General features: G+C 40.8%; 1 protein-coding gene across 1 annotated transcript in view; it reads right to left on the bottom strand.

Annotated features, from left to right (window-relative positions):
* ctnna2 (catenin (cadherin-associated protein), alpha 2) overlaps positions 1 to 27,721 on the bottom strand; it is a 509,943-nt gene that overhangs the window by 344,301 nt on the left and 137,921 nt on the right. The window contains exon 7 of the mRNA XM_049572760.1: positions 23,468 to 23,671. Within this exon, the coding sequence (XP_049428717.1) occupies positions 23,468 to 23,671 (204 nt within the window). The remainder of the gene's footprint in view (positions 1 to 23,467; positions 23,672 to 27,721) is intronic.

Raw genomic sequence — 27,721 nt, 5'->3', positions numbered from 1 at the left:
TACTCAAAAATAAAGTGCATCTTTTACAAACTTGTATGTTGGCGAGTAAGAATGGACCCAAGACCAACCAGTTGGGAGCCACTGCTCCACTAGTCAATGCAGATGGATTGAGATTGAGGTTTGATTAGATTGTGAAAGAGCCATTGAGAACTCTTCAGCCTGCACCAATATGTTGGTTTATTTTCTTCTGCTTTCAGACCTAGAGTTGTCTTGCTTTGGTCCAAATCAGGGACTAATTCTGTTCAAAGTTGCATAATAGCCTAGAAATGGTTTTTGTTCTCACGGCAGCATTTACAAGTGGACCAGATCAAATGCCTTGCATGAGAAAGCTGCTCTTGATCGGTCGGAATTTCCATGCGGGAAAAATCCAGAAAGTAAACAAAACATTGAAGAAGAGTACACATGTAACATGCTGTAACATGCTCATGTTTAACCCAAACAATGTGTCATGTGACTGCAGTTGGTTCAGATCAAGGTTGGAACACGTTCTCACCACAAACGCACCAGAATTTGTTTGTAACCGGACCGAGACCACCTCTTCAAGAAGGTTTCGGTCCGGCTGTTTTGGTGTGATTGCTGTACTCACACCTTTACTTAGGGGGCAAACGAATTTGAGTTTGACTGAACCGAACCAAACAGGGTGGTGTGAAAGCACCATTACACCCTCCTAATAACTGCAAATACTATCAGCAATTTTTCAGCAAGTTTTTCTTACGATTAAAGCTGAAGTATAGAGCCTCGTCCTCTGCTCATTTCCACTCAGAGCAAACATTCCTTTCTCTGCCTTTGTATTTTGACCTTACTCACAGGTCATTTATTTTACCATACATTTCATCTCACTTCCAAGCCTGCGTGTCATCCTCCTCTACCTATAATCTATTGCACCCATGCTTTCTCTCGTCTTGCTCCTCTCCCACTCATTCATCGTTACCCTTCCATGGCTCCTTCAGTGGGCTACACAGAACCCAGTTCAGACCAGTATAATTGATCAGCGCTGTCCAAACAGTAATGACGAAATGCGAGCAGCTAACACCACTTGTGCCCTGCTCCTTATGAGAGCAAACAATAAGAGAGAAAGAAAGACATTTATGTTGCAAGGATCACTTCTACCCATTTTCATTGTTTCAGAGTATCTGTTTCTTTGAACTGGACAAAAAGAAAAGCTTAAAAGATAGAAAGATAGAGGCAAAATCATTCTGGAATTTGGAGGCGTCTCAAGACTTGTACACATCATCAAAAGCAGACAGTAGAACAGAAACTCAATATAAACGTCTGAAATATAAACGCCGCAGAGGGCAGTCGGCTGTTTCGCATGAGAAGGGGCAAAGCTTTGTATCGGGGCACCGCTACATTTCACACAACTGCTCAATCACAGAGAGGAGGGCCGAGAGCGAGGGTAAAGGGATGTGACTGTGAAGACAGAAAGAAAGATAAGTCCAAAGGAAGATAGGAAAGAAAGAGAGAGAAAACGGAAGCCATGCAAGAAAACCTTAAATGAGCCAGGCCACATGCTGATTTCTGTGCTTCCCAGTGCTTTGGCCTCTCAGGGTCAGAAATTGTTATGTTGATTAAATTTCACAATAGTTAACAAATTTAGTTAGCTTACAGAACATAGGGTTAGGGTATGAAAAAACAGGAAACAAAAAACTGAAGAGTGAAGATGAAACCCTGCCCTTTTTTATAGGTCATTCTATAATTTGCCGTCCTTAAAATCCTAACCTTTCTAATGATAATTGTGCATCTAAACAGGGCACAGCAGAGCTCCATAATCACAGCCTGCTTGATATGTAAACAAACCAATCATTTGCTTTTAATGTTACAATTTTCCTGTAATTTCCACCTACTTCATAGCGTGAGGACGGAAAAGAACATTAAGAGAACAATTTAAATTGACTATTACTTTACAGTGGTTTCATCAAACAAGGCATTGTTTTTCCAAATCAATAATGTGCTCTAAATGTGGTGAGTGTTGTGGGATGTCAGCCCTGACAGAGCAGTTAAAAAAAGAAAACTTATTTGATCAGCATACCGCAAAGCAGAAGCAAAGTGGTGAACTGTGGGACACCTTCACAGGGAAATAAAGCTGTTAGCTACGTAGAACAATATGTTCAGCTCAATCACAAACATAGTTTGAATTAATTCGGTTTTAAAAACATTGTTTAAAAGTGAAATAGACGACTCGCTGTTCAGACAGTATCCCTGGCAGACTAGATTATTGTGAGTGATGGGCAGAGACTGTGGTTTATAAAGTCACTCCTCCACAAGCTTGTTAAAAGTTGATGTATAAATATTACACATTCTACATTCTGTGTTTATATTGATGCAGACTATTAGTATTTTCTTGTTTTTCCATCTTGAGGACGATAAAATCAGAAGTGTCAAAAAAAATGCTCCTTGGTTGACAGCTTGGCCTTACAAGCCGAACCACGAACACAGAGGCAGGGGTGTGTGGTAGCAAATTACAAGTAATGCACATGAGTAAAACAGTATTTAAAAAAAAAAAAAAAAAAAAAATTGTACTCCTACTCTTTACTCAAGTCTCTTTTTTTGAGCCAGTAATCTACTTTTTACTTTGCTAAATTTGCCATTTATGGCTTCATTACAACTGGTAGATCAATCAATCCATGCGTTCGTCAATCCAATCTGATGCCCTACACTAAAATGAGAGCTCTGCTGTTCTTAGAAAGACAACATTCAATTCCTTTATGAATTAACGAACAGTGAAATTAAACGCATTCACTGCTCTTGGCGCTCTGCAGCTCCAAGAGTGTGGTGACCTGAATAAATGAACAGTAGGCTGCCGTATTCCAACAGCGCTCCGAATTGCGAGTGCGCCCATTATGTTACCAGTCATCGCAGCAAATTTGCAAAGATGAACATAATTTCCACCACTAATGTTTAAAAAGGGAATGAAAGCAGCCTGGACACTTCACTGCAAATCTTCAGTTGTGCTCATATGACATCAGGTGTTGCTACATTTACTGTCTGATCAAGCTTTTTGCAATCACAATGCCACAGATGCAGCTGTCAGCTTATTTCACTGGTTGCGAAATAAATGGAAACAAACAAATAATTGTACATGATACATAATAGCTGGCCTCCAATAACGTGTGCACCTACACAAAGTAGCACATGCACTGCACTGGCCCACACTCTTAAAAAATATTAAAACAGAAAGTTACTTGTTCGTTGAGTAAGTTATTCACCGGGAACTTTTTGTACTTTTATCTAAATAGGTTTCTCAAATGCTAATTTTCCCTTTTACTTGAGGCATTTTTTTATGTGAGTAATTGTGCTTTTACTTCAGTATAGATTTTCAATAGTCTACCCACCACTGCACAGAGGTGGAACAGTTTCCTGGAACAAACAGGACAATGTGTGACCTGGCAAGCGGAGGATGACTAGAAGCTATTTAATCTGTTGTGCTCAGTAATAGCAAAGCATTTGGCAGTGTAGTATCCTAGTTAGTGGAATAGCATCCACTTATTGGAATAGACTGCATTACTGCTCACTGCTACATGTGGATAACTTGTATAACTAATCCCGTTTTCCTCAGAAACAGCTGTTGGCAGATGGAGGGACATGTGCTGGTCTCAGCTTATTTACGTAAAATGAGAAAGTGTCTCCTCTGCAACAGGACACTGGGGCTGGAAATAATGTCCCATCGATGTAGAAAGTAAGCAAACACCAACAAGAGTCACTTTACATAGGCCCACATTTGCACAAACTTGCATTTGCACACATACTCCCCAGCGCACATCCAAAGGCACAAAGGTCACACACACACACGGGCAAATTGTGGCTTGCATGCTTGATTTCCCAATGCATTTAGCCTCCTGCATCCATAACCCTAACATATGTAGCGGCTAATACAGTTAGAGCCCAGGTCTTTGCTTCCATGTCTGCCCACTTAATGATATTAGGGTTGATTCTATAGTTTGATCCAGCTATCAATGTCAATCATGTTAGCGCTGCTCAAAGCAGCAAGCCCTTGAGGGGTATTGGCATTGGAGGGAGGCTGAAGAGAGGAGAAGGGCTGGCAGTTTTCTAATGCAATAGAGCTTCCAGATCTGAGAGCTTTTTATTACATTAATATGTTCCTGGATAATTCTATCTCATCTCCTAATATGACTTAGCCTAAAAACCCAATTAAAGTCTCATTTATCCGATCACCTCAATCGGAGATGGTGACATGAGGGCGTTCAGACAGCAATGTGATAGTTGCTTGCATCCGCCTACAGAGGATTCTGTTTCTTCTCCAGCCGCAGCAAAGCATAATTGGAATCGAGAGTATGGCAGGCTGCATTCTTGAGCTGATATTATAGCTACCGCCTGAACAATTGGTAAGAACACAGACTAAACAAGAGCTGCATCTTGGGGGTTGTTGTTATCAAATGCATGAGGAGGTGTTACACAGATCACTTCACAGACTTAGGGGATATAATAGACTATGTTATAGGGTGTGAGGATCCAAACAATAATTGATGTAAGCTAGACGTTATAGACTTAATGATTAAGTCCATGTGACCTTTTGGTCAGTGAGGTTTTTCTTGCGGATTGTGATTATCACAGCTTTGGGATTCCATTTGGCAAGATTTTGACAAATGCTGCAAAACCATGCCAGATTCGATTGCTCTGATCAGTCCGAGAAAAACTTTATCCAGTACAGATGGTGAGGGAGTTAAAGGGCAGACCCTTTGCTCCTAAAAAGTGCTCACCAGTATTTCTAGCCAATGATGTGGACAGGGATGGGCAGGCCAATTTTTGCTCAACATATTAAAAATGTATGTCTGAGCCCTATAAAAACCTTGAATTCTTAGTTTTAGGTGAAACAAAAAAACCAAAGAAACATGTGAGCTGACTGATTTAAATGGAACTGGGACAGCCCAAGTGCCAGTCCGGTTGGCCCCAGTGCCTCCCTGGTCAATCCGAGTGCCTTCAGTGCCAATCTGGTTGGCTGGAGCACTCCCCAAGTGATTTTACATTTGCCCCAGTTGCCTCTCTGGTCAGGCACAGGATCTCCTGAGTGTCCCGCTGGTTGGCCCAACAGCCCCTGTATTCAACCTGGGCATCCTTTAGTAGCTTGTCTGGTTGGCCCAGGTACTTCTTAAGTACCTCTGTGGTCAGCCCAAGTGCCTCTGTGGTCAGCCTAACTGTCACTCAAATATCCATCTAGACGGCCCAGGTGCACCGTAAGTGTACCTCTGGTAAGCCCTTAGACCTTTCCGGTTAGCCAAGTGCCGCTCTGGTAAGTTAATGATAACTTCAGGGGAAACATGAGCTCTAAACTTTACACTATCCCAAAACCTGTGCATGCTCAAGGTGCCTCTCTTTTTCTATTCAGGTGCACGCCACTGTTTCTGTCTCAGCATAGGTCCTAACAGAACTCAGAGAGAGCGGTGTTAACTGCAAATGTGCCAGTTATATTCAAAAACACTGATTTTTGGTATTATTAGCATTCTGTTCAATGTTTTGCCTACCACAGAGATTAGTTGGTGGACCACCCAGTAATAACGACCAAGTACCTACTAAACCCCATCAACAATCAGGAAACAGCTTGCAGTAGCATGGATGATGGCTGCGGCTGTTAGGGTGCCACTTATGCAAAGTGAACAATTTCTGCAGCTGCTTGTCATTAAAAGCCTTTCATTGGTGAACTACTGGAAGGCTTTTATTGTGAGGCCATCAAAGGTAGGTCCAGTCTTAGGGCCACGGCACATCAAGTCCATATTTTTCGTCTGAAATTGTAGCACGTTAAAAAATAAATACCACCTCCCTTTGTGTCAATCACGTTAGCACACCGACTGAAAGTTTAATCCGTTAAAGTTTTCTAAACTAAAAGTTTTCTAAAGCCTGGAGAGGGGAGTTTGACCAAGAAGCAATAAAGAAATGCGGCTTAACCTGCATGACACATACAACAAGAGAGAGGAACGGGGTGCCGAGTATCATTTCATGACTTGGGCAGCCTTCTTTCAACAGGTCAGATAGTAGTACTGGTGGATGGTAATGATGATGAGGAAGAAGATGTAATAGAGGTTGGAGATAGCACACAGACAGAAGGAGAGAGTGATAATGGAGAGGGAGGTCCAGTGGGTCAGTGCAGAGAAGCAAGGAAACAAATGTGTCTTTTCATTTTGTCTCGTATTGGGTCTTTTTTTGTGTGTGCAAAGGCCTTTAGTCAGAGTTTCTAACTTGTTGTGTGATAATAGTCTAAAAAATGTCAGAGAACGAAATTACAATATTGTTAAGGAAGAAAGTTGCATGTATAAGCAGCCACAGTGACTTGATTAAATTACGAGCTGCAGGCGACAAGTGCTTGCTGCAGTTTGGGCAAGTTCAAACCTCATCAATCATCAAGTAACATGTTTCACCCTCCCATTCCTGTTATATGTAAAACCAGTCCCACCTCTCCTGCATTACAGGCTTTGATCATGGTTGTTCATGGTACCGCACCGCGCACGTATCCTGATGTAAATTAGACGAGAGCGCTATATGTTATGCAAACTAATTGAAAATAAATTAGCTCCTTTGGCAGGTCTGTGTGCCAAAATAAGTAAACGACAGAGGTCAGAGGCGCATTAACAAGGCTCATTCAAGCTAGAAGAAATGCCACACGTGTCACACTGAGAGCAACATAGTGCAACAGTGGTGTGTAGTTTCTTTGTATACAGCCTGTCAGAGCTGATGGGCTGTAGCCGCAGAAGACCATGTCAGTTCCTGCTCCTGTCAGCTCCAAACAGGAAGCTCAGGCCACTGTGGAAAACATCATTATCGAAACTGATGATAAGCATTGAAGGGTAACTACAGTAGATCTCCTGATTAAATTGAGGTAAATGTTGAACCACTTTTTACAGACGTTGTAGTTATAATACAACTGAAATTGTGTTTTTTATTTGATTTTTAAAAAAATAATACTTTAAAAGTGACCTTTGCAGAATTTGTCTCCAAATTATTTAAAGACCATGGACATTGTGTCTCTCACCCTCCATTCTTAATGTGGCCTTTTTAGAAAGAGCACAGTGAATAGCAGAATAAATACTTTTTGGCAGACATTAGACTCTGTATACAAAACGCAGTGGACAGTGTATCTGAGCATTACTGCAGATACGTTCTTGGGCAATAGCATTTCTAACATAAATATTTAAACAGGATAATTGCCCTACATCAAAAAATCATTGTAAGTGTGTTTTGGAAATATGACAGTTTATTCTTAACTTAAGTTTATTCCGATGGCCAGCACTGTCTCTGAAGCTCAACAAAATAGCGCCCTGTGGGATCGAGTGGAGTGGGAGGTTTGCAAAATGAATGCATGGCCAAAAAATCAAGAGCTGCTTACACTACTAAGCCGGCATTGTGAAAATCTTTGAGAGACACATCCTTTTACTTCCAAGGGTACTTCGCCAATTTTCAACCAGCTTTGTATCGTAACATTGTGGGTCGTATGTGTATGAATGAACTGTGGTTAACTTCCGTCCTGCTAAACATGGTCTCGATCTTTTTGTTTCCCTCGAAGCAAAACACAAAACGCATCATCTGGTGGAGTTTCACTGGCTCTCGGGCTGTTGCTTGAACTGCAGGCTGTACTTTTGCATTTCTGTATTGCCTGCCACTTATCGCTCTAAAAAAGAATCCATTGGTTCAACTCCAGAAATTAAGGTAACAATCTGATGCATCCTTTTAGGTTGTTCCAACTCTGACATTATTGAGTCAGTCCTATGAGTCTTTTATAAACTGGCAAACTCCATTCAGTTAGTACAACCAACATGATATGCTTTGACTTTGAAAAGCTTAATTAAGTTGAACCAACTTAATAGTTGTGCAACAGTTGTGGTGATATTTAGTGGTCAAATTCTTTTATTTAAGATATTCTAACCTACTTATTTTCATTCCATGCTACCCAAAATTGTCAAAAACTGTTTTTGATTTTGACCGACTTCTTCAAATGAGTTTTTTTTATACTGAAAACTTCCTTATTTTAAGCATTAAACCCCATGAATCATTCTTTCAGACTGTACGCTGCTGCCATGGACACAAAGAGTATAAAAATGGCTCAATAGACAGACCCACCACTCTTGCTCTCTCAAAGTCACACCAAACAGATCAAATGGTACAACTAGGCAGTGATGATCAAACATATACCAAGATTATGTGACTGCACTGCTTATTTCTTGCCTAAAATAATCTTTAGAAATATATTTTAGTGCCTTGTTTAGCTGTAATATCCAGAGTTTGTGAACAGGAAGTGGACATCAGGCTGAAAAAACTGAGATCAAAGAGTAAAACTTTGCAGTGCTGATGAAATATAAACCAAGATTCTGTTACTGAGTCACCTCAAATGTTTTCAGAAACATATTTTAGCTCACCATTTAACTGTATTACGAGATCTTTTCTTACCAGCCACCATGTCAAGGTTTTCTACCTCTTGGGCAAAAGCAAATGCCACAGACCTTCTTCTCGGTTTTCTCTGGTCATATAGCACCAATTCAAAAGTATTAATGTGCTGCATAGACAGTCTAGTTTTATGAAAAGACCATCTTTCCAATGGTAAAATACTTCTTTAATGACAGCTTTATGTAAAACACTTTGAAGTGAAATGTGCTATACAAATAAACTTCCCCTGACGTGATTTAGTATCATCATGAATCATCAAATAGAAACAAAAGTTTGCAAAAGTGTATGACTGCATGTCAGCAACATGGATGTTTATCGTCATGAATATCCTTGATTTATTTATTTCAGTGGACTGGAACCAAACTTGATTTGTGTTTGTACAGGATTACACAGAGGCTGCTCATGGCCCTGACACAATTATTTGTCTTTGGCAGATAAAGTGCAATGCAATTTAACATAACCAATGTTCAATAGCTGCTATCTGTGAAGCTCAAGCTCAGTTTTTTGTTTAAAGTGCGCCAGATATGAGTAGAGTGGTAGGTGTGAGGGGTAGGTTGGAAGTTAGGTTGTTGCATTATGGGTAAGATGCGACAATTGTCTTGTTCAAAGGCTTTGAAAATACATCTGCATACATACATGGCCTCACACATGAAAGGGACTGGAGCTTAGCAAAGGTACAGAATAAGAAAGAAGATCTTTCTCAAACCTTAAGGTTTTTTTTGGCGAATGTTCCACAGCAGGGAGCCTCTTTGAGCTCCAGTCTACTGGCAGGCAGGTGGCCTTGCTATCGCAGTAGAGGACATTCACTGTGGGTCAGCTGCTTCAGTTGTCTCCAACTCGCTCTCAGACTGAAGTGGTGGGAATAAAGGAGTCCTTTGAGTCTCCAGAGGGCCTTAAATAGACTTACAGTTTTTACCTGGGCCTTCTGGTCAGTCCCCTTCAGGGGCTGTGTCTTTGAGCCAGCCTTCAATGGCTGAGAAAGCTACGTTGTTCAAAGTGAGTGGTTTGTTGGTGCACAGTGGATTGCAGCTTGTCGTGTGGCGCATTAGGTGTTGACAGATGGGAGGGAGGGCATGGGACGCTGTGGGGAACCAATGATTTATTGCTGGGCCTGGGACACTTAACGGGGTGTAAGTGCTGAGTCTGGAGGGACCATGATGTGAGGACAATTGGGAAAAAAAAGAAGAGAGGAATAAACAAAGGGAATAGCTAAAAAGAGAGGGGAGGTGCTGCAAATTTGCTCACAAATCATTAGAGGAAGATTTTGATTAACTCCAGCCTTATACCCAAATTACTATCATGTGGCAACATTTGCATGGCTGTAACAAGGAAGTCTTGTGCCTCTCTTAGAATAATAAACAAACCTCTAGGGTGTACTAGCGAGGACCTCGAATGGAGGCAACACACAAATTATTGATGAGAATTTCGTTCAATGCTATTTGCATTTAAACAACGCTCATGTAACCAACTACCTGACTGAAAATAAAAGAGGGGGAGAGAGAAAGAGAAAGCAACAAGCGAGGAATAGAACGGGAGAGTGAGAGCAGCAAGACGCAGCAGGCAACAAAGTAGTGGGCACGCACGGGTAATGGCAGGTCAGCTCTATAGCTGTGGGTACTGGTGGGTTTCCTTGTCTCATGGCATGAGTGAATCCTCACTGCACACATCTCAACTGGTGTGCGGTGTACTGTGCATTGGTGATACCCCAAACCCTGTGGTGCTGTCTTTAATAATAACATTTTTAATATGATTTGATAAACTTAATTTATCTCCAGCTATCATTGAGCATTGATGTGCTGTTAATTAACGTCAAAAGTTTGAAGCGTGTGCCATGTCTTTAAACTTCAGATGATAGAAATGTATTTTAATTTTTCTGTTACAGTGTGATCAACTAAAAGGAATAATTTGGGGCTGAGGAAAGTGTGTGTGACAGGAACATCTCTGAGAAAACAATATGTTGGTTAAACAATAGGATTTATCATGCAGACTGTTTGCTTTGTGATGAAACTAAACATTCTTCTTTCACACACACACATTAAGCCTAATTTGTTATCATATCTGAATGTCCTTTCATATGTATAAAACATGAAGCATTAATGTGTGTAAACGTCAAAACCAAATTGCGGAATGTCGGCTGCTGCGTAGGGTTCAGACGCTCAAATGCACACGTGTGAATTGGCTTGCAAAGGTAATAAACAGGATAACAAAAAGACCAATCATACGCCCTGCAGACTACCATTAACTTAAAAGATAGACATAACACTCTTATTTATGCAGAAGCCCTGCTGTTTGATTATGGAGCATTAATAAACATTATATTTCTGCTATAACTTCACCTCTAATTTAGAGTCTGCTAAGTCATTCAGTTACAGTGTGTTTGCAGCACCATAAAAAGTGATATTAACGCTGAGAAATGGGCACTAGGAGAAACTTAAACTCAGTACAGACTCAGTACATGCTCAGGAAAATAAACTAGAGGAATCTGACTGAAAAAGGAACCAAAACCAAAAACCCATCCTTCTTCTTCTTTTACCTTGTGTGTTAGCTTGTGACTGCCAGACCTTTAAGTGCTGAGGTGAGGTGTTCTGTTTTTTTTGTTTTTTTTTGGAGCGACAAGAGCCTTATCAGAGACTTTGACATCGCAGTGTCTGAATTCTAGGAAACCACTGAGAACAACATGACAAAATAGGGCAGAACGGCCATGTCGTCAGCTGGCTAGGGTTGGTAATGAAAAAAAAAAGAAGAAGAAGAAGAAAAAACAGATGGAAAAGTGGCCCAGTTCCCTGCAGTCTTCACCCAGACACTGTTGACATCTACCATTTTGTTAGACTGGCTAAATGATGGAAAAAAAGAAGCAACTGACTATCTTTAATACTCTTAATAAGCTTTATCAGCACGTTGGTAAATTAAAACTACATTATATTAATGTTATGTTAGAAATTTAGAGTGAATGCTATTCAGCCCAGTCAACAGAAGAAACGTTATATTTATAGGTTTCATATGTATCATATAAATGGACTGCATTTGTAAAACCACTCAAAGTGTTTTTTTTTTTTTTTTACACATGTCACATTCACCCATTCACACACACAGCCACACACTGGTGGCCAAGGCTACCATACATGGTGCCACCTGCTACTCAGTAACCATTCACAGGCACTCTCACATGGAACGGCCATCGGGAGCAATTTGGGGTTCAGTATCTTGTCCAAGGATACGCTGACATGCGGACTGGAGGAGCCGGGGATGGCATGACGCCAAGGCAAGACACGTGCCAAATTGCAGACTACTGTTTGATACCAACAGACAACAAAACCAGATGTTTTTTAGCAGGTCATGGCTGTGTTTCCAGCAGCTTTTAAGCCACAACAACCGTGTGTTTTTTACTGCATTTCCTGCTGGGATGGTGCCACAAAAAAACGGGTACTTTAAGCCAAAACATGATCTTTTTTCAATAATAACCAAGTGGTTTTTGTGCCTAAACCGAATCACACATTAACCACAGTGCTGCTTGACATCGACAAAGTTTTAATGTAGGGCTGAGGGATATAACGACCATGTACAATATATATATTGATATATTTTCAAGCAAGATATAAATTCAGACACCTATTATGTCGATGTAGGGTCAAGTTGCGTGATCTGTGGTTTGCAGAAACATGCAGTGCCAACATTTCATCTGGCAATTGGGTTGTATTATTCAAACACTACACTGTCTCTAGGCTACAGTTACACCAAACTACTGCTGTGTTATTGTATTGTGTCGTATTTTAGCACAGTTACTTTAGATTAAGAATATTTTTATCATACCTATCACTTGACAAAGACACAGGCAACAGACGAGACCCAAACATGAAAACCATGGATTGAAATTGCGACCTGCGGTAAACACCTAGTCTCCTGTGACAGAACCTATCAGTGCCGTCATTTCTGATGCCCCCCACACAGCCAATTAGCGTTAGAAAACCCTGTCATGGTAAATTCAGCTTCCTTGCATCTGTTACAGCTGTGCCCTTCAGCCAGCTCGGGGTGATGGACAGTAGAGCACAACAGAGGAGCTAGGAGACACGAGAAGTATCGATCAGCTCTGTTTTGTTCAGCTTCTTCAAATTCAGGCTTTAGTGACACTGAGATCATGTCGCACTGTAAACACAGCAATGACTCAAACCTGTAGCAGGCTCACTCTGTGTTTTGTGGTGGTACCTCCTCGGCAGTGTCGGTTTTTGTTAGATACAAACTCATCATGTGGGGGTTTAGACAATGAGGACAGACGGTGTGGGCAACTGCTGACTCTGTACGGTTTACTTTGCCAGACTGACGCTTCCAGTCTGAGACGAGATTGTCTCAGGGAAGAGGAGTTTTACACAGCCACAGGGCCGCGTTCATTAAGTGTTCATACATGCAGATAATATCTTGAAAATCAAAATAGCTTTTTAGGGGTTCATTAATATTTTCTCTTCTTCAAAACTTTCCTTTGTGTCAACAGTAGATAGTATCTTGAAAGTGCAACAAAGCAAACCACCACTCCATCGCTGCAATTCATTAGTGAACACAGACGGAAAGTGGTCACAGCAGCTGGATCATGGGTTTCATTAAAAACTAGAATCACTGCCTCGTGGTTGTATGCCTCTGTGCCCTGTTCAAGTTGCAGTTTACATTCATGACTTTCTAGACTAATATGTAGCCATGACAAAAAAACACTGTATGGGATATGGATGTTGCTGCAAAGAAGCTACAAATTCTAAAACACGGATGCATCACACACATCTCCAACCCGACAGCACAGAGGATCTGTACAATCAGCACAGTTTCAGGATGGTCACCCAAGATTAGTGTCACCAGGTCAGTGTCCAACCAAACGTCTTCCCCTCTGTTCCTGAGTTATGACGTTGAATGATGGTCTGAAAAGTGTTTCTGCTGAACATACAACATCACAGTGAAGCTGATCTTTGACCTTTTGGATATAAAATGCCATCACTTCATCATCCTATTAGACATTTGTTCAGTAATGTTGCTAGGGACACGTCCTGCATCCCTGACACATTAAAATCTGAAAGGGCACAGCAAACTCACTATCATCGCGTCCAGGGGATGCAGCCCATTATTTTCTCCAAGGCTACATTATAAACAATAAATCTGTGTTGAAACAGTAGTGTTGTGTGACGCTTCTAGTTTTAGAGAAACTTGTGTTTTCGTCGTTCGTATCACTGTGATGTGCTGGTGTTTTTGCTCTGCACAAATCTGGCACTTTCCTGCCATTTCCTGGCAAAGGTGGCATGGCGGCTGTGGCACGGAGGTCCCAAGAAACTACCGGTGGACAATAACCTTATATTTTTTAGTTCATAAAATGTATCCGAATTCACCTATCCTGTAATCCTACATCGTAACATCTGCTGTGACAGCTGATGCTGTATTCACTCATGTAAATGATGCTGCTTTACCATCCAGGACATGCACCGTGTTTTTCTTTCCCCTGATAATGCTACATTTTGATAATGCGATTATGCTACTGATCCATACTATACTGACTCATGTCAATGATGATCCGATGATGTTATACCGCCCAGGGGATGCCAACAGCTGCTTTTTTTAACCTATATGTCATATAGCTCGTGCAGGACCAGATCCTGTTTTGTTCTTAGTTTCAATAAGTAAAAGGAAAACATAAATAAGCATATTTCTCCAATGTTGAATCATTAAATACCTTTTTGAAATTTTATGGATTTTCCATAGAATTTTCTATTATCAAATATCAAATATTATAATATTATCAAATATTACAATCATATATCACAGTTAATTAACTTGATACTGGGTAGACAACTTTGGTGCCCCCTAAAGGTGTGACACTTATAAAATGTTTTGTACACAGACTGTATAAAGATACAGTCGATGTTTTTATAAACAAAGTTTTCAAATTTTGGATTTTATTTGTTTAATTTTCAGATACATTTTCAGCTTACATGAATGTTACCATGATTAGAATTGTAGCGACTGCAGGAAACAAACTAAAAGTTGCTGAGAGGCTGAGGCTGGGCCTGGGTAACTTGTGTGACACGCCATAAAAAGATTCACTGAGATCCGTTAAATACATTCATTAAGAGACAACTTATTCCTCAAACAACTCAGTATAACGTGCACAAATTTATAATTAAAATGATCGCAGCCAACAAAGTGCAGTCAACAAAAAATTCAGCAACTCACTCAACCTCTCTCCAACCAAAACAAAGCACACAGGTAAGGATGAGATGCTAATACAAATCATAAGTGTCACTGCTCATACCCATGTGACCTGACCCAATAACCCCAATCACAAAAAAAGAATAATAATATCCCAAAACACTAAACAAAAACTAATATATATATATATATATATATATATATATATATAAACCATCACAAAACTTATTAATCTTTCAACATTCATTCCTTTTAAAATTAATTCATGGCTCCTACAAGAATCACATCAAACACAAGTTTAACACTACAATAAGTCAAAAAACACATTTTTTTTTGTGAGGGACCTGCTCACATGAACACCTATGGGTCCTGGGGATTCACTTCTACGTTAAATTAATTATGGCCAAAAACATGTTTTGCAAGGTCACAGTGACCTTTACATTTTGACCAACAAAATCTAATCAGTTCATCGTTGAGTCCAAGTAGATGTTGATGCCGAATTTGAGGAAATTTCCTCAAGGCGTTTCTGAGATACTGCGTTTGGTAAAATGGGATGGACAGACAGCCTGAAAACATAATCCCTCTGGCCTTGGCTGTCATCGGTATGGAGGCATAAAAATACAGTGGGTTACCCCCTACCTACCTATTCAACTACCAGGAGAGGGAATTTCACTGCTCTCAGACTGTCCAAGCAGCAGTTCTTTTATATATAAGTATATAATGGCCTTTAGCCCAAGGGCTCACTATTGATCACTGCCAGCACCTTCCCTTCCCTGCACCTGTCAATGCTCAATGCTCAGCAGCTCTGTCTGCCCTCACTACAGTATGTCTCCATTTTATTCTCTGTCCTCATTTCCACTCTTAAGACAATGGCAGGTTAAGAAGATATGCTCCGATGTGGACGGCACAAGCATTTTACAGTATGTGATCAGTCACACCGATTGTTGATTGAGCATTCTGAGAGACAACTCCCATGGGAGCTGTGTGAGCAAGAAGGCCATCAGTCTCTCCCTAATGATCATCTTACCTCGCAACCCCTGTTTAGTTTTATGTGCCACATCAAGCTAACAGTGAGATTAGTGCGCTCACTATCACACTCCCTAAATCCTTCTCTCTGCTGCTCGCAGTCCCGCCGAGTTGCCCCCTTTCACCTGCTGTGGTTTCTGGCTATGGCTATATTCTGCCCAGGCTCCCTTGACCCAAGCTGGTAATGCATTACTCCCCAGATCAATTGATAGATTGGCCCTGTCGGAGCTGCCGTAACTAAATCAGCTGCTCCTGATGATTCAGCACCAGCCAGGGAGCCGGGCCTGCTGTCACCAATCACAGATCACCAGCAGCTGAGACAGGTATGGACATTCTCCTGTCACTTGAACCTAATTTATTGCCAGCTACCACATTGATTAACCTTGTGCTGTGGTTCAAGCTTCCTATAAAAATTTGTGTGCAGGGCGGGGGGAAGGAGGAGGGGGTGAGTGTGGCTGAATGAAGGAGGAGGAAACATAAAGGCAAGTGGATGTTTACATTACTTCAGTAAACTTTGAACAAAAGGACTTTTGCTGTACAGCTAGGAGCAACTTTGTCAGAGTGGCGGCTGGCAACATTTAGCTAGGGGGAAATATGTCTCTGGATGTTTCAGTGATAGACAATATTTTTGAATAATACATTTCACATTGAGTGGGTGACTATTTCTGTCCTCTGCAGTGGGAATCATTGACCAAGTCTTGTTCATTATCCATAATCTATGGTGGCTCCTCAGTGGCTATATTTGTACTTTTGCAAGGATGTCTAATTGAGTTCAGACCTGACCCTTATTCTACTTCCTGTAACCAGTGTGTAATGGGCAGTGTGCATATTATTATCAAGGTTACAATTAGCATTAGCATCCTTAATATAACTATGGTCACCTACAATCAAACACTATGCAAATGTAATGCTCAGATATCTTGAGCGAATTATTCAAGTTGAAATTCTTTACTGATGTATATTTGTTGAGAACAAAACGACGTAACAATGGTCAATGGAAACAAAATCATCAATCCACTGAGGACTGGATTCAAAATCTCACTGAAAATTAAAGTAAAAATGCTCCTGATGAGTCAGTGGATGGTGTCCTGGGGGATCTCCTCCCACACATGGATCATTAGTGGTCTCCTGGACATTCTCCGGTGGTACTTTCCACATCAGATCCACTGATACATGACGTCCCATAGGTGCTCAATTGGATTTAGGTCAGGGGAACGAGAGGGCCAGTCAATGGCATCAATGCCTTCATCATCCAGGAACTGATTACACACTCTGGCCACATGAGGCCGGGCATTGTCCTTCACTAGGAGGAACCCAGGGCTGACTGTACAAGCATAAGGTCTGAAAATTGCTCTAATGATTTCATCCTGGTACCTAACAGCAGGGTACCATTGGCTATGACATGGAGGTCTGTGCGAACCTTCAAAGATATGCCTCCGCAGACGATCACTGACCCACCGCCAAACTGGCCATGCTGGTTGATGTCACAGACGGCATCACATTCACCACAGTGTCTCCAGACTCTTTCACGCCTGTCACATGTGGTCAGTGTGAACCTGCTCTCATCTGTGAAGAGGACGGGGCGACAATGGTGGACCTGCCAATTCTAGTGTTGGTTGGGGAATGCCAATTGAGCTGCTTGGGCTGTGAGCACAGGCCCCACTAGAAGACATCAGGCTCTCATGCCACCCTTACGGAGTCTATTTCTGACAGTTTGGTCAGAAACATGCACACCAGTAGCCTGCTGGAGGTCATTTTGTAGAGCTCTGGCAGTGCTCCTCCTGTTCCTCCTAGCACAAAGAAGCAGATACAGGTCCTGTTGTCGGCTGATGCCCTTCTTTGGCCCTGTCCAGCTCTTCTTGTATAACAGCCAGTCTTCTGGTATCTCCTCCATGCTCTTGAGACTGTGCTAGGAGACACGGCAAACCTTCTTGCGACCACATATATAAATGTGCCATCCTGGAGGAGCTGGACTACCTGTGCAACCTGACTGGGCTGCAGTTGTGTGACCATTTAGAGTTCCCTTAATTTTTTTTAACAGTGTACTTTTAAAGTGGTTGATTTCCTTCCACCATTTAGCTGTCAGCAAAGTCTAATATTTGAATTGAACTATAAAGTGCGAGCGCAAAGTCTGTTACATGGCACTGCAGTAATGAGATGGTTCACAGATCCCATGGTGCCTGAACCACAGAGCCACTGCACTTAAGATGTTTTGTTTTTACTTCTTTCTTTGTCTTTTCTTTAAATATATTTTGGACTGCAGTAAAACCACATAAAGCAAAATGTCAGCCTGTGTCACAGAAATGCATACCATGGCTTACATGTGCCTCTGACTCATCCCTCAAACAGACTGTTTGAGAAGATCTAAAATGCCTCGGTTGAAGGAATAAATGTAAGATTCTCAGAAAGAAAAGAAATAGTGTGTTGTTCTGTTGTGCTGGGGCAGTGATCAAAGGCACCGCTATCTAACATCTGAGTTGAGGTCATATACAGTAGCTTCTCCTGTTTGTCAGACAGGGTTAGTCTTAACAAGAGATTTACAGCTGTTTTAAGCATCTATATTATTTATTGAATAATACACTTTATGAGCGGGCTTGATAACGATATCCTCCAAATTCACTCTTGGTTGTTGATTTACCCTCATTGGGGATGCTGAGCTGAGAAGTGGAAGCATTTTGTTCTTTGTGTCTCCGTGATTTACTCTCTGTTCTTTGCTAGGACAGCCAGGGGCTGTCAGCAATCTCCCAGCTGTAGCCTCTAAAACACAACTCATGGGCCTAATGAAGCAAAGCACAATTACTTTAGCAAAAAGCTGCCGTGCCTTAAGAGGGGGAAAGGGCATCTGAGTGTTCATAAACACACACATGACTTTAGTTTTTTCAAGAGTACTTAAAAGGAGAAGATCTCTGTGGCTTTGACGTCGTACTCTAACCAAACGATGGCTGTGCTCTTTTTCCGAATGAAAGAGCATACCTATAGTTGATGCACATCACTGAGCTGCGGCAACCTCTTCTCTTAACATTTAATAAAAAAATCCTTTTTATATGTCTTCAATGATTCTGCAGACTGATCCCATCAATCAACCATAAAACTAGATATTTCACCTACTGGGCTGCCACTGACAATACAATAACTATAATCGTAACTAAAAAGTCAGGGACAGGTTGCACAAAACACCTCAAGTTTTCTCCTTAAGTATGACACGCACCGTTGCACAGAATCCCTTAAAAGGTTTCCTTTGTTAAGGAAAAACGTTAACTGATGTACTGCGTTGACAGATTTTACAGCAGTAAAAGTTTCCATGGAGATTGTTTGTCTGCTTATCATCTCAAGAAGTTGTCGCACAGCAAATGCAGCCGGTGGGTGTTGACAGATAGCGGAGCACGCAGCGGATAACCAGCGCAGCCGTTCCACAACAGACACGCATCCAGTGGAATTCCACCGTAAGGAGAAGACTTAAGGGTGTTTCGTGCGGCCGATTTTATTATGAGGAAATCTTAACTAGGACTTTAAGGACAATCTTAACTTAAGGTGTTGTGTGCCAGTTTTCCAAGTTAAACAAGGAAAGAAAAAGAAAAGACATTAATGATTATTTCCTAAATATTAAAATGATTCTAAAAGCAGAGCATCCTGACACCCTTTGACACTAAGCTGTAAAATCTGAGATCAAGCGTGTAACACAGCAGGAGAGTAAACCCCGAAAACAAAAAATACAAACAAAAAAACACCCAACAAGCACAACTTTGACAACAAATGGAGGTCACACCACCAGCATTGACACACACATGCATGCAGAGTGTAGAACTACTGTAGCTGTTGCACTGTTAATATTCTATTACAACCAGAGAGGATCTTTTATCTAATAAGGACCCTTATCTAATAGCCCCCCATTGTTTCTAGACTACTTGATGAGCCCAGATGCCACAACATATATATACAATCAGGTCGAGGATTATAGAGTATTACATAGGGCCTTTTGCCAGCAGGAGAACTGATACTGTAAGGATCAATAGACAGCCGGCTTGCCAATTTCTCAATAGCCACAAATGACACATAATACACATTTGAATCGACCGTCAGTGCACAGCTACAGCAGGTCACACATGCAGGAACTCCAATGGGTTATCGTTAAGATTTCATTTTAGTCACTGAACAAAACTCAAAGTACATAAAATAATGTGGGGTTAAATATCATGGTTTATGTTAGGCTGTTTGGAATATTGACTTTGTATTAAAAACAGCTTCTTTGAGAGCTGCTTTCAGGCTGGCCTAGATTTTTACAGTGTTGAGTGAGGTGCTGGAGTGCTCCTTCCTTTATAATAAGGAGAAATCCAATCCCTCACAAACACTCTGCTTCCCTCTTTGACACAGCAGCAGCCCTGTTGCCCACCTCAGATCACCAGCTCACTTTAAAAATCCTGCAATTGTCATTTTAGGCCCATGTAATGGTTTAGAAAACAAACACAAAAGAGCCAAAAAAAGAGGACGGGATAACATGTTCTTGAAGAAAACATATTAGAAGACTGTTAATCCTTCATTTACCACCAGTAGCAACACTAAGGTATTAACATCTCCTCTGTGTCTTCCTCCACAGCTGGATACACCGCCTCAGGCTACAAAAACCAATGTGGACTCAGAGTTTCAGTTTAGTCGAACACATGGGGACATTACAGTCATTTTGAACACAGCAATAACTCACCAACAGTCGAGGCCCATTAGGGGTTATCTAAGAATTCAGGCTGGCCTAGTAAGTTCCCCCACGGTGGAAGATATAGGCGCTGCCTTTTCAGTGATGTATGGCTCTGTTTAGGGCACCTGAAAGGCTGCCATGTTGATTGTATCTCGGTGTTAACTTTACATTACCAGTTTCCTTGAGAAGCTGGCAAAAGAGAAATGGATGTCTAAGTTTTAATTCCATCCAATCTCACGTTGGCTAAACTGTTATGTACCAGATAAATACAAATATGTAGTTGCTTTCGTCCCCACTGCTGCTGTTGCTCTCACAAATACAGTATTAATGGGAGACGCCTGCCAAGCTCCCATTCAGCAAGAAAATAATAGCTTCATCTTTATCAATCAATCAATTTTATTTGTCCCATTTGCAATCATATAAGGTACAATATCAGTGTAATATAATCCCTCCAGTGCCATTTCTTCAAGTAAAGAGATTTAAGAGGGAGTTCTCCACGTTTCCATCTACCCTTTTCTTTCTTTGTGTCTTAATGAAACCAGAGTGAGCTCTTTCTTGTCATGTATGTCATTTACTCAGCAGCTATGATTAGTTTGCATGCATGTCTGAAGCTAAGGTTCTGCTGTATGACCATTTTTTCGATTCATTGTCATTAATCAGTTAATTGGCATAATGTAATCCACTTAATTCACTTTAATGAGTTTGCTAGCTGTGAACCTTTGAATATGCTAATCTATATCCTGTAACATTTACATTACGATCACATGTTTTGTCCAGGTACAGCTAAAATGCATGTGTGCCATGATGTGTACGTGCAGACACGTGATAGATGAACGTGGATGTGTTTTAGAGGATATACTTTAGGTATCCTGCCAACCGTTTTCTCTGCAACCAAAATGCAGGACTGAGCTGTTTTAAGATGATAAAAGGAGATCAGACATTTAATAGATTTGACATTGAACGTTCCAGAAATCTTAGAGCTCCCGTTAAATGGCACAATCGCACAGTCCGGCACAAAGAACGAAGTCGTGTGTGCAAGGTCAGTGACAGTGTATCCAAGTGCATCTCCTATTTTCGCTTATGCAGACACAGCTCACAGCTCAGTATGCACAAAAAGGCTCTGTTGAAGAAGAATATAAATTGGATGTGTGAGATGATTAATCATTGTCTTGGCAAGTCGCATAACCTTTAAACAGCTGTGCCAATCACAGTGGTGCATGAGGAAAATGGCTCACCAAATGGAGAGGAAAAGTCCAAGGAGGAAAATACTAGCCCTGCCCAGGAGGTTTAGAGTCGTAACATGCAAACATATGACATTACTAATATTGCACTTTGCCAAAGGCCCAATATATGCCCTTTTAACCTGAATTTACATTTGTGAAGGTATTGAAAGTCCTCTTGTGTCATGTTTTCCAAGTGTTATGTGGTACATTTTTGTTTTTCCTCACTATAATTCACCCATTACCACTATTACATATCCATTCAGTGACTCTGATACTGGCAGTATTAAAATGAGTCCTAAATAGGTTGCCTTTAGTTATGCTAAAATGATAAATGATGTTGAATTGTGTAAAAATGGCTATAATAACACACAAATCATCAAAATAGTGTTTGCTGTGTGGCATTAAGCATTATTCTTTGGCAGATGCTATGAGCAACCCTTGTCTGTAGCCAATGTGGCTATTTACACCCAAGTGAATAATCCTGGGCATCCTAGCAACATCAAAATATGGCGTTAACGCAAACGGGTCTGTTCAGCTATTTTGCTGAAGTGTCACTACACGGTGGACATTTAGGAGTTTTATACATCCTATACAGACAGAGCAGGTCGTCCACTAATTGGAAGATTGGCGGTTCCATCCCCGGCTCCTCCAGTCCACATGTTGAAGTATCCTTAAGCAAGATACTGAACCCCAAATTGCTCCCGATGGCTGTTCCATCAGTGTGTGAGTGTGTTAAAAACTGAGTAGCAGGTGGCACCTTGTATGCTAGCCTCGGCCACCAGTGTGTGAATGTGTGTGTGAATGGGTGAATGTGACTTGTGGTGTAAAAAGTGCTTTGAGTGGTCAGATGACTAGGAAGGTGCGATACAAGTGCAGGTCCATTTACCATTTACCAAAACTGAAAATAATAAGTCAACTAAGTCTAAAAATAATAAGCCAACTTCAGCATACGTCGCACTCAAACCCCAGTCTACTGTGTGAAAGTCCTGTACTTGACCAATTCATCCACCATTACCACTTGTCTCCAAGAATATCAGAGATTGGCTAGTACGAGCCCTAATGATGACCGCTTTGCCTCAATCCTAACCGCATCCGACCTGTACATGACTTTCACTGCAGCCTGTTCTGTTTTGTTCCGAAAATATCGGCGTGCAACCTCATTCTGTGGACAATAAATGAGGTGCAGATGTGATAAAGGAGGAAATACATTGAGTGCTGGACGGAGCAGTGAGTGACAACAACCCCGCCCACATTAAAGAGTACTGTTTGTGGTGGAAACGCTAAGCAGATCGAGGGTCTAGGTACCATGTCTTAAGGTTACTTGGGGTTCCAAAGGTACCACACCAAAAGTGTTTGGTGGAAACGGGGCTTAAGTAATGTCATGAAAATTCATAAAACTAGCCCTTGTCTTCCGACATCTATTCTCAGCACTTTAAAAAGCTGTTTTTCACGAACACCTTCGCTTCCACTGTCATCTCCTCCCACCTTTGCACCTGTCACATTACTCCAAGAGCAAAAATACCCAAAGCATCGGCAAAGAACAATTCCAGGTTAGAAAATTACCAATGGAACATGGTGTCTGCACTGCCTATAAAAATACAGCCCCATATGTCAAACAAATGGCAGAACTTTGGTTGAGTGAGGCTGATTTAGCTCAATTAGAAGGCTTGCTTTAGGTCTAACACTTGCTGGTTGATGGCAGGTGAAAGTATCAAGAGAGAAAAAATATCACATGAGATAAAGTGGCAAAAGGCTCTACATTTCCACAAAAAAAAAAAAGATCTGACCAGTGGATGTGTTGGCAGAGAGAGAGAAGTGTCAGAATTGAAAAATCAAAGCAGATCAGCAGCATGTGAATCTGTCTAACTATGAGTGTGTGTTCAAATGAAGTGTACACATGAGCGTGTGTGTAGTCGCAGTTAGCTAATGAGTATCAAATCACCAGAAAGAGACTTACATTGTTCATGTACTCGCTCAACAGGTCTTGAAGGGCCTGTCGAACGGCGTTGCACTCGGCCACGATGCGTTCTCGGCGGTCGTCGCGTGTGCACGAGGAGTCGGCCATTAGCGCGGCACCACTGATGATGCTCTCCAAGCGCTCCTCCAGAGAGGGCCGGAAACGAGCCTCGCTGAATGTCAGAGGGTCCAGGATGATCTTGTTCTGTAGGGCAAAAAGACGAGTAGAAGGTCAGGACAGTGATACAGGCCCATCTGGGATAAAGCAGAGAGGACGTTAATAGGACACTGTGATGAGCTGCAATTCAGACTTCATCATAGGCTTTAAACAAGAGTTACAGTATCCCAATGACGCAAGACAGCAGCATTTGTCTGGAGGGGGTATTTCTGATAAAAGATCAACAGCACTATCAGCTGACCACATAAAAAAAACACGCCAGGAGGCTGCTAACCAGCTGGTGAACTAGTTAAAGGCTTTAACGAGCGTATCAGAAAAGTAGGGCAATGTTCCTCTTTGTGCATAAATAATTTAGTTTTAATTCAAAGGCAGGTATGAAGCACATAGAGAAAAACAGACATGATTTTGATACAGAATGACACCCAATGATTACACGAGTGATAAAAACAAACACTGTATCGGTTATTATTGAGGTTTGGAACCATCTCAGACTTTTGCTTTAAAAAAGAGAGCTTTGAAAGATTGAGTGAGACATTTCAAGCTGCATCCCTCTCCCTCTAAAGGGATAAAGTGTTTTGTAATAAATCCCTTCAAGGAGAAAATGGAAGTCAAACTAAAAAGCACCTCCTTGTTAAAAACACACAACTAAATCACTTTTTCCCCAATCTTCAAATTCTAATTAAAAATACAAACATCCATCTCAGACATGCACATTATTCTATAACAGAGTTATACTCGCTTAAAGAACATAAAATGCTTCCACAGGGTTTTAATAACTTCGAAAACAGGAGTTGAATATTCACTAAGGTTTGTTTACAAATTTATTAAGATGTATGCTAATTGTTGCACTGAATGAGGCTGAAAAACCACAACAACAATCAGTTGCAATGAGGACAGGCAAAACCAGGGGTACATAAAAAAGGTTGAACATTGTGTAGCTTGAATTGGGGATAATATATTTAAAATTGTACTCCACACTCCAGAGCACTAAGTTAATACACACAGCCTATACTGTTAGATGGTTTTATATGATCTCTGCAGGACCTATTCAAATGTGGCCCTCACAACAGTCTGTGACATGACGGTGTTAGGAGGCAAGGCCATACTGCACTTTTTAGCTCAAATCAACACTGCCTCACGCTGTGGAGGAGATGGGAGATGTTTCAGAATTCAGAAAGCATTGTGCATATAGCTTTTAGAAAAACATACGGCCATTGGTTTTCAGCTGTGAGGATAAATGCAGCCGGTGCCTTTTAGGATGTGTTCTGCAAATGAGCAACAGCTGACATTGACAAGGTGGAAGCACAGTGCTAATGACTTTTCTTTGTAACATAGGTACAGGTATTATCGATGCAAAGTGAAAACATTGATTCATATCATCTTCTTTAGGAAGCACCTTCATTTTGAAGTTCTGTGTGTCAGGCAGATAATAGTAAGCAGACAAGAAAAGACGAAAGGCATAACGTTTATTCAGGAATAAATCAGCAGTGGATTTCAGAGAAAATACGTAACATTCACTTTCAATGAGTAAAAAACACATTAAAACATACGTGCCTCTTCGGACATCTAACTCTTCGAACTTCTCGCTGTGGTACCATTAGCTGCTTTGTATCAACAATGTTAGGCCAAAATTAGCCTGAAATTCAACCGTGTTGTTCTGTCAGGAGATGCAGTGATGTAAACCAAAGCTGAGTAAGTAAAAGTTTAAATAACCACGTAACCTATTAAGATATGGGTAGAGGAAAAGTCCGCTAGCCACTACCCTAATTTATGCAATGTTAAGTCCCTTTCCTACTGCACAACCGTTTAAAAAATGTAGATGGCAGTGAGTTGGAAAGAGAGACTGAATAAGTAAAGGATATGAAAAAGAAGAAACCACTGCACCATTTTCACCGGCCTCCATGCTGCTTTCTGCTGTTTACTAACCTGTTTTCCGGTCTGTCTTTGACAGTGAATAGGACACACTAGTTAAAAGAAAAAAACCCAGAAAGGCTCATCTGTAGCAGAGCAGATTTAAATTTATTGAGCCAAATTTCATACTCCTTTCAAATTATATTGTTGTTAATCCATGTTTTATGGCTACCGGGAGACATTTTAGGACAAGTTTGAGGAAAAACAAAATTGTTTGGGTTGAAATGAAACATTGCTTGCTGTTTGTGTGTGTTAGGGTAGTCAAAGTAAACTGTACTGAACTTACACAGTTACAATTATATACAATTATTTATGTGTTGTTTTTATCCACCAAAAGCAAAAAAAAGAAAGAGGTGGCAGCTTCCTCCATTACCGACGTGTGTTAATGTCATGGGCATGTGATATTGTTTCATATTGATTGCAGGCCCATAAACTGAATTAAATAATAGCAAATAAAGCCAGACCTGGCACTGGATTATAATTTGCTGATTTGCATTTTTGTTGAGGTATTTTTAGCATATGGTGTTATTTATCTTTTTGTGTATCTTATTGCTATGTTGGGTATAATGTTGATTTATCTAAGTACTATGTTGTTTATTGTATGGGTGTAGGGCCCATGACAAATTATTCTTGATCTTGATCTTGAATTGAATCAAAGTCCTATCATGGCAGACTTTATATCGGCATATATAGTATAGTTTTCCGAATAATTGATTTCATGATGAAACTAGAGATTAACACCCCTAGCAAGGTATGGTGACCTTGCATTCTGTGCAAAATGTTAATCAAGTAACATCTGAAAACATTACCCACGGGGACAAAACACAAGTAGGGTAGCAATGGAATGAGACTTTTTATAGTATGATAACTGTATCAGAAAATATCAGCAGGGTGTACAGTATTACACAATTACCATTACCAATATCAGGTACAATGTTCCTCAAAGGAGTGAAAACGAAGGGGTATTTTTTGGCTGACAGGCAAATGTATATGGTATGATAACGATTGACTTTCATGCCATGGTATACCTTGAAAACGGTATACCGCTGCAACCCTAGACACAGGGAATAAAAGGCAGGTGGTGGTGGAAGGTAGCAGCATTTCTTTGTATGAATAATTTGTTACAGTAGCTCCTATTGCATCTTTTCACTCAGATTATCACCTCACCTCGAGGCAGATGTCTTTGTACATATGATTATATGATTCTAACCGATGTAGTACTGTATAGAGAACAATAGGACTTAACTCAACACATATGTATTTATATTCCTACGCCTCTCCAACAGTAATGTCAATAATGTGGTAATAAAGCCATTAATTTTAATGTTGACTCATCTTGTTTTGCACAGTTCGGAGAGATAGGAATATCCACGGATCAGTGAATAGAGACACAAATTCATGAAGCAGAACAACAACATGTGCTTTGCAATTTACAGCAGAGTGTTTTATCATATCCCCATCCCACCTATTCACAGGGGAACATTTACCTAATAGCAATTCCAGCTTAGTCTTTCTTTCCTAGGGTTCAACACAACCAATTAAATAAAAAGCTTCTTTAGCTCCAGCACCCGGCTCGACCAAAGTTGCATTTTAGTGTCATCTACGCTGTAAATAAACTAAACATTCAGAGATAACAGAGGAGACGTGGATCAGCGGCATACATGACGAGTTCTGCGAGCGTTGGGTAATAGTATGGAGCAAAGGTGCAGTGTTTGGTCTCTCCTCAGCCAGTCTAGTCCTGGGGCAGGATGACAGACTGTCAAATGATGCATAATAACATGTAAGGTAAGAGAGAGCAAGCACCAAGCATAACCTACTTTTCATCCGCAGCTGGCAGGAAAGAGCAGTAGATACAAGATTTTGCAGTTAGAAAAAAGAGGAGAAAAAAGAAAAAGGAAGAGAGAGTTTGGGGCTACAGAAATTAAATAAAAACAGCAAGATCGGAGGGAGAGATATCCGAGAAAACGCAGAAAAGAAATGCAAAAAGGAAGGAAGAGATAAATATAGAACAGGAAAAAAGTCTGAGATAAAGATAGTCAATAGTGGTTCAGCATAAAAGAAAAGGAATCTGATGAGCTGGCCTCTAACGAGCGAGATCCCCAATAACCTTATAAACTCATGACATTATTTATACCGAGTTTTAACAACGTTCTTGTACCTGTTAAT

This window comes from Epinephelus fuscoguttatus, linkage group LG3 (genome assembly GCF_011397635.1).
Source record: "Epinephelus fuscoguttatus linkage group LG3, E.fuscoguttatus.final_Chr_v1".
In the NCBI taxonomy this organism is placed as follows: domain Eukaryota; kingdom Metazoa; phylum Chordata; class Actinopteri; order Perciformes; family Serranidae; genus Epinephelus; species Epinephelus fuscoguttatus.
This window is presented reverse-complemented; position numbering and strand designations above follow the sequence as displayed.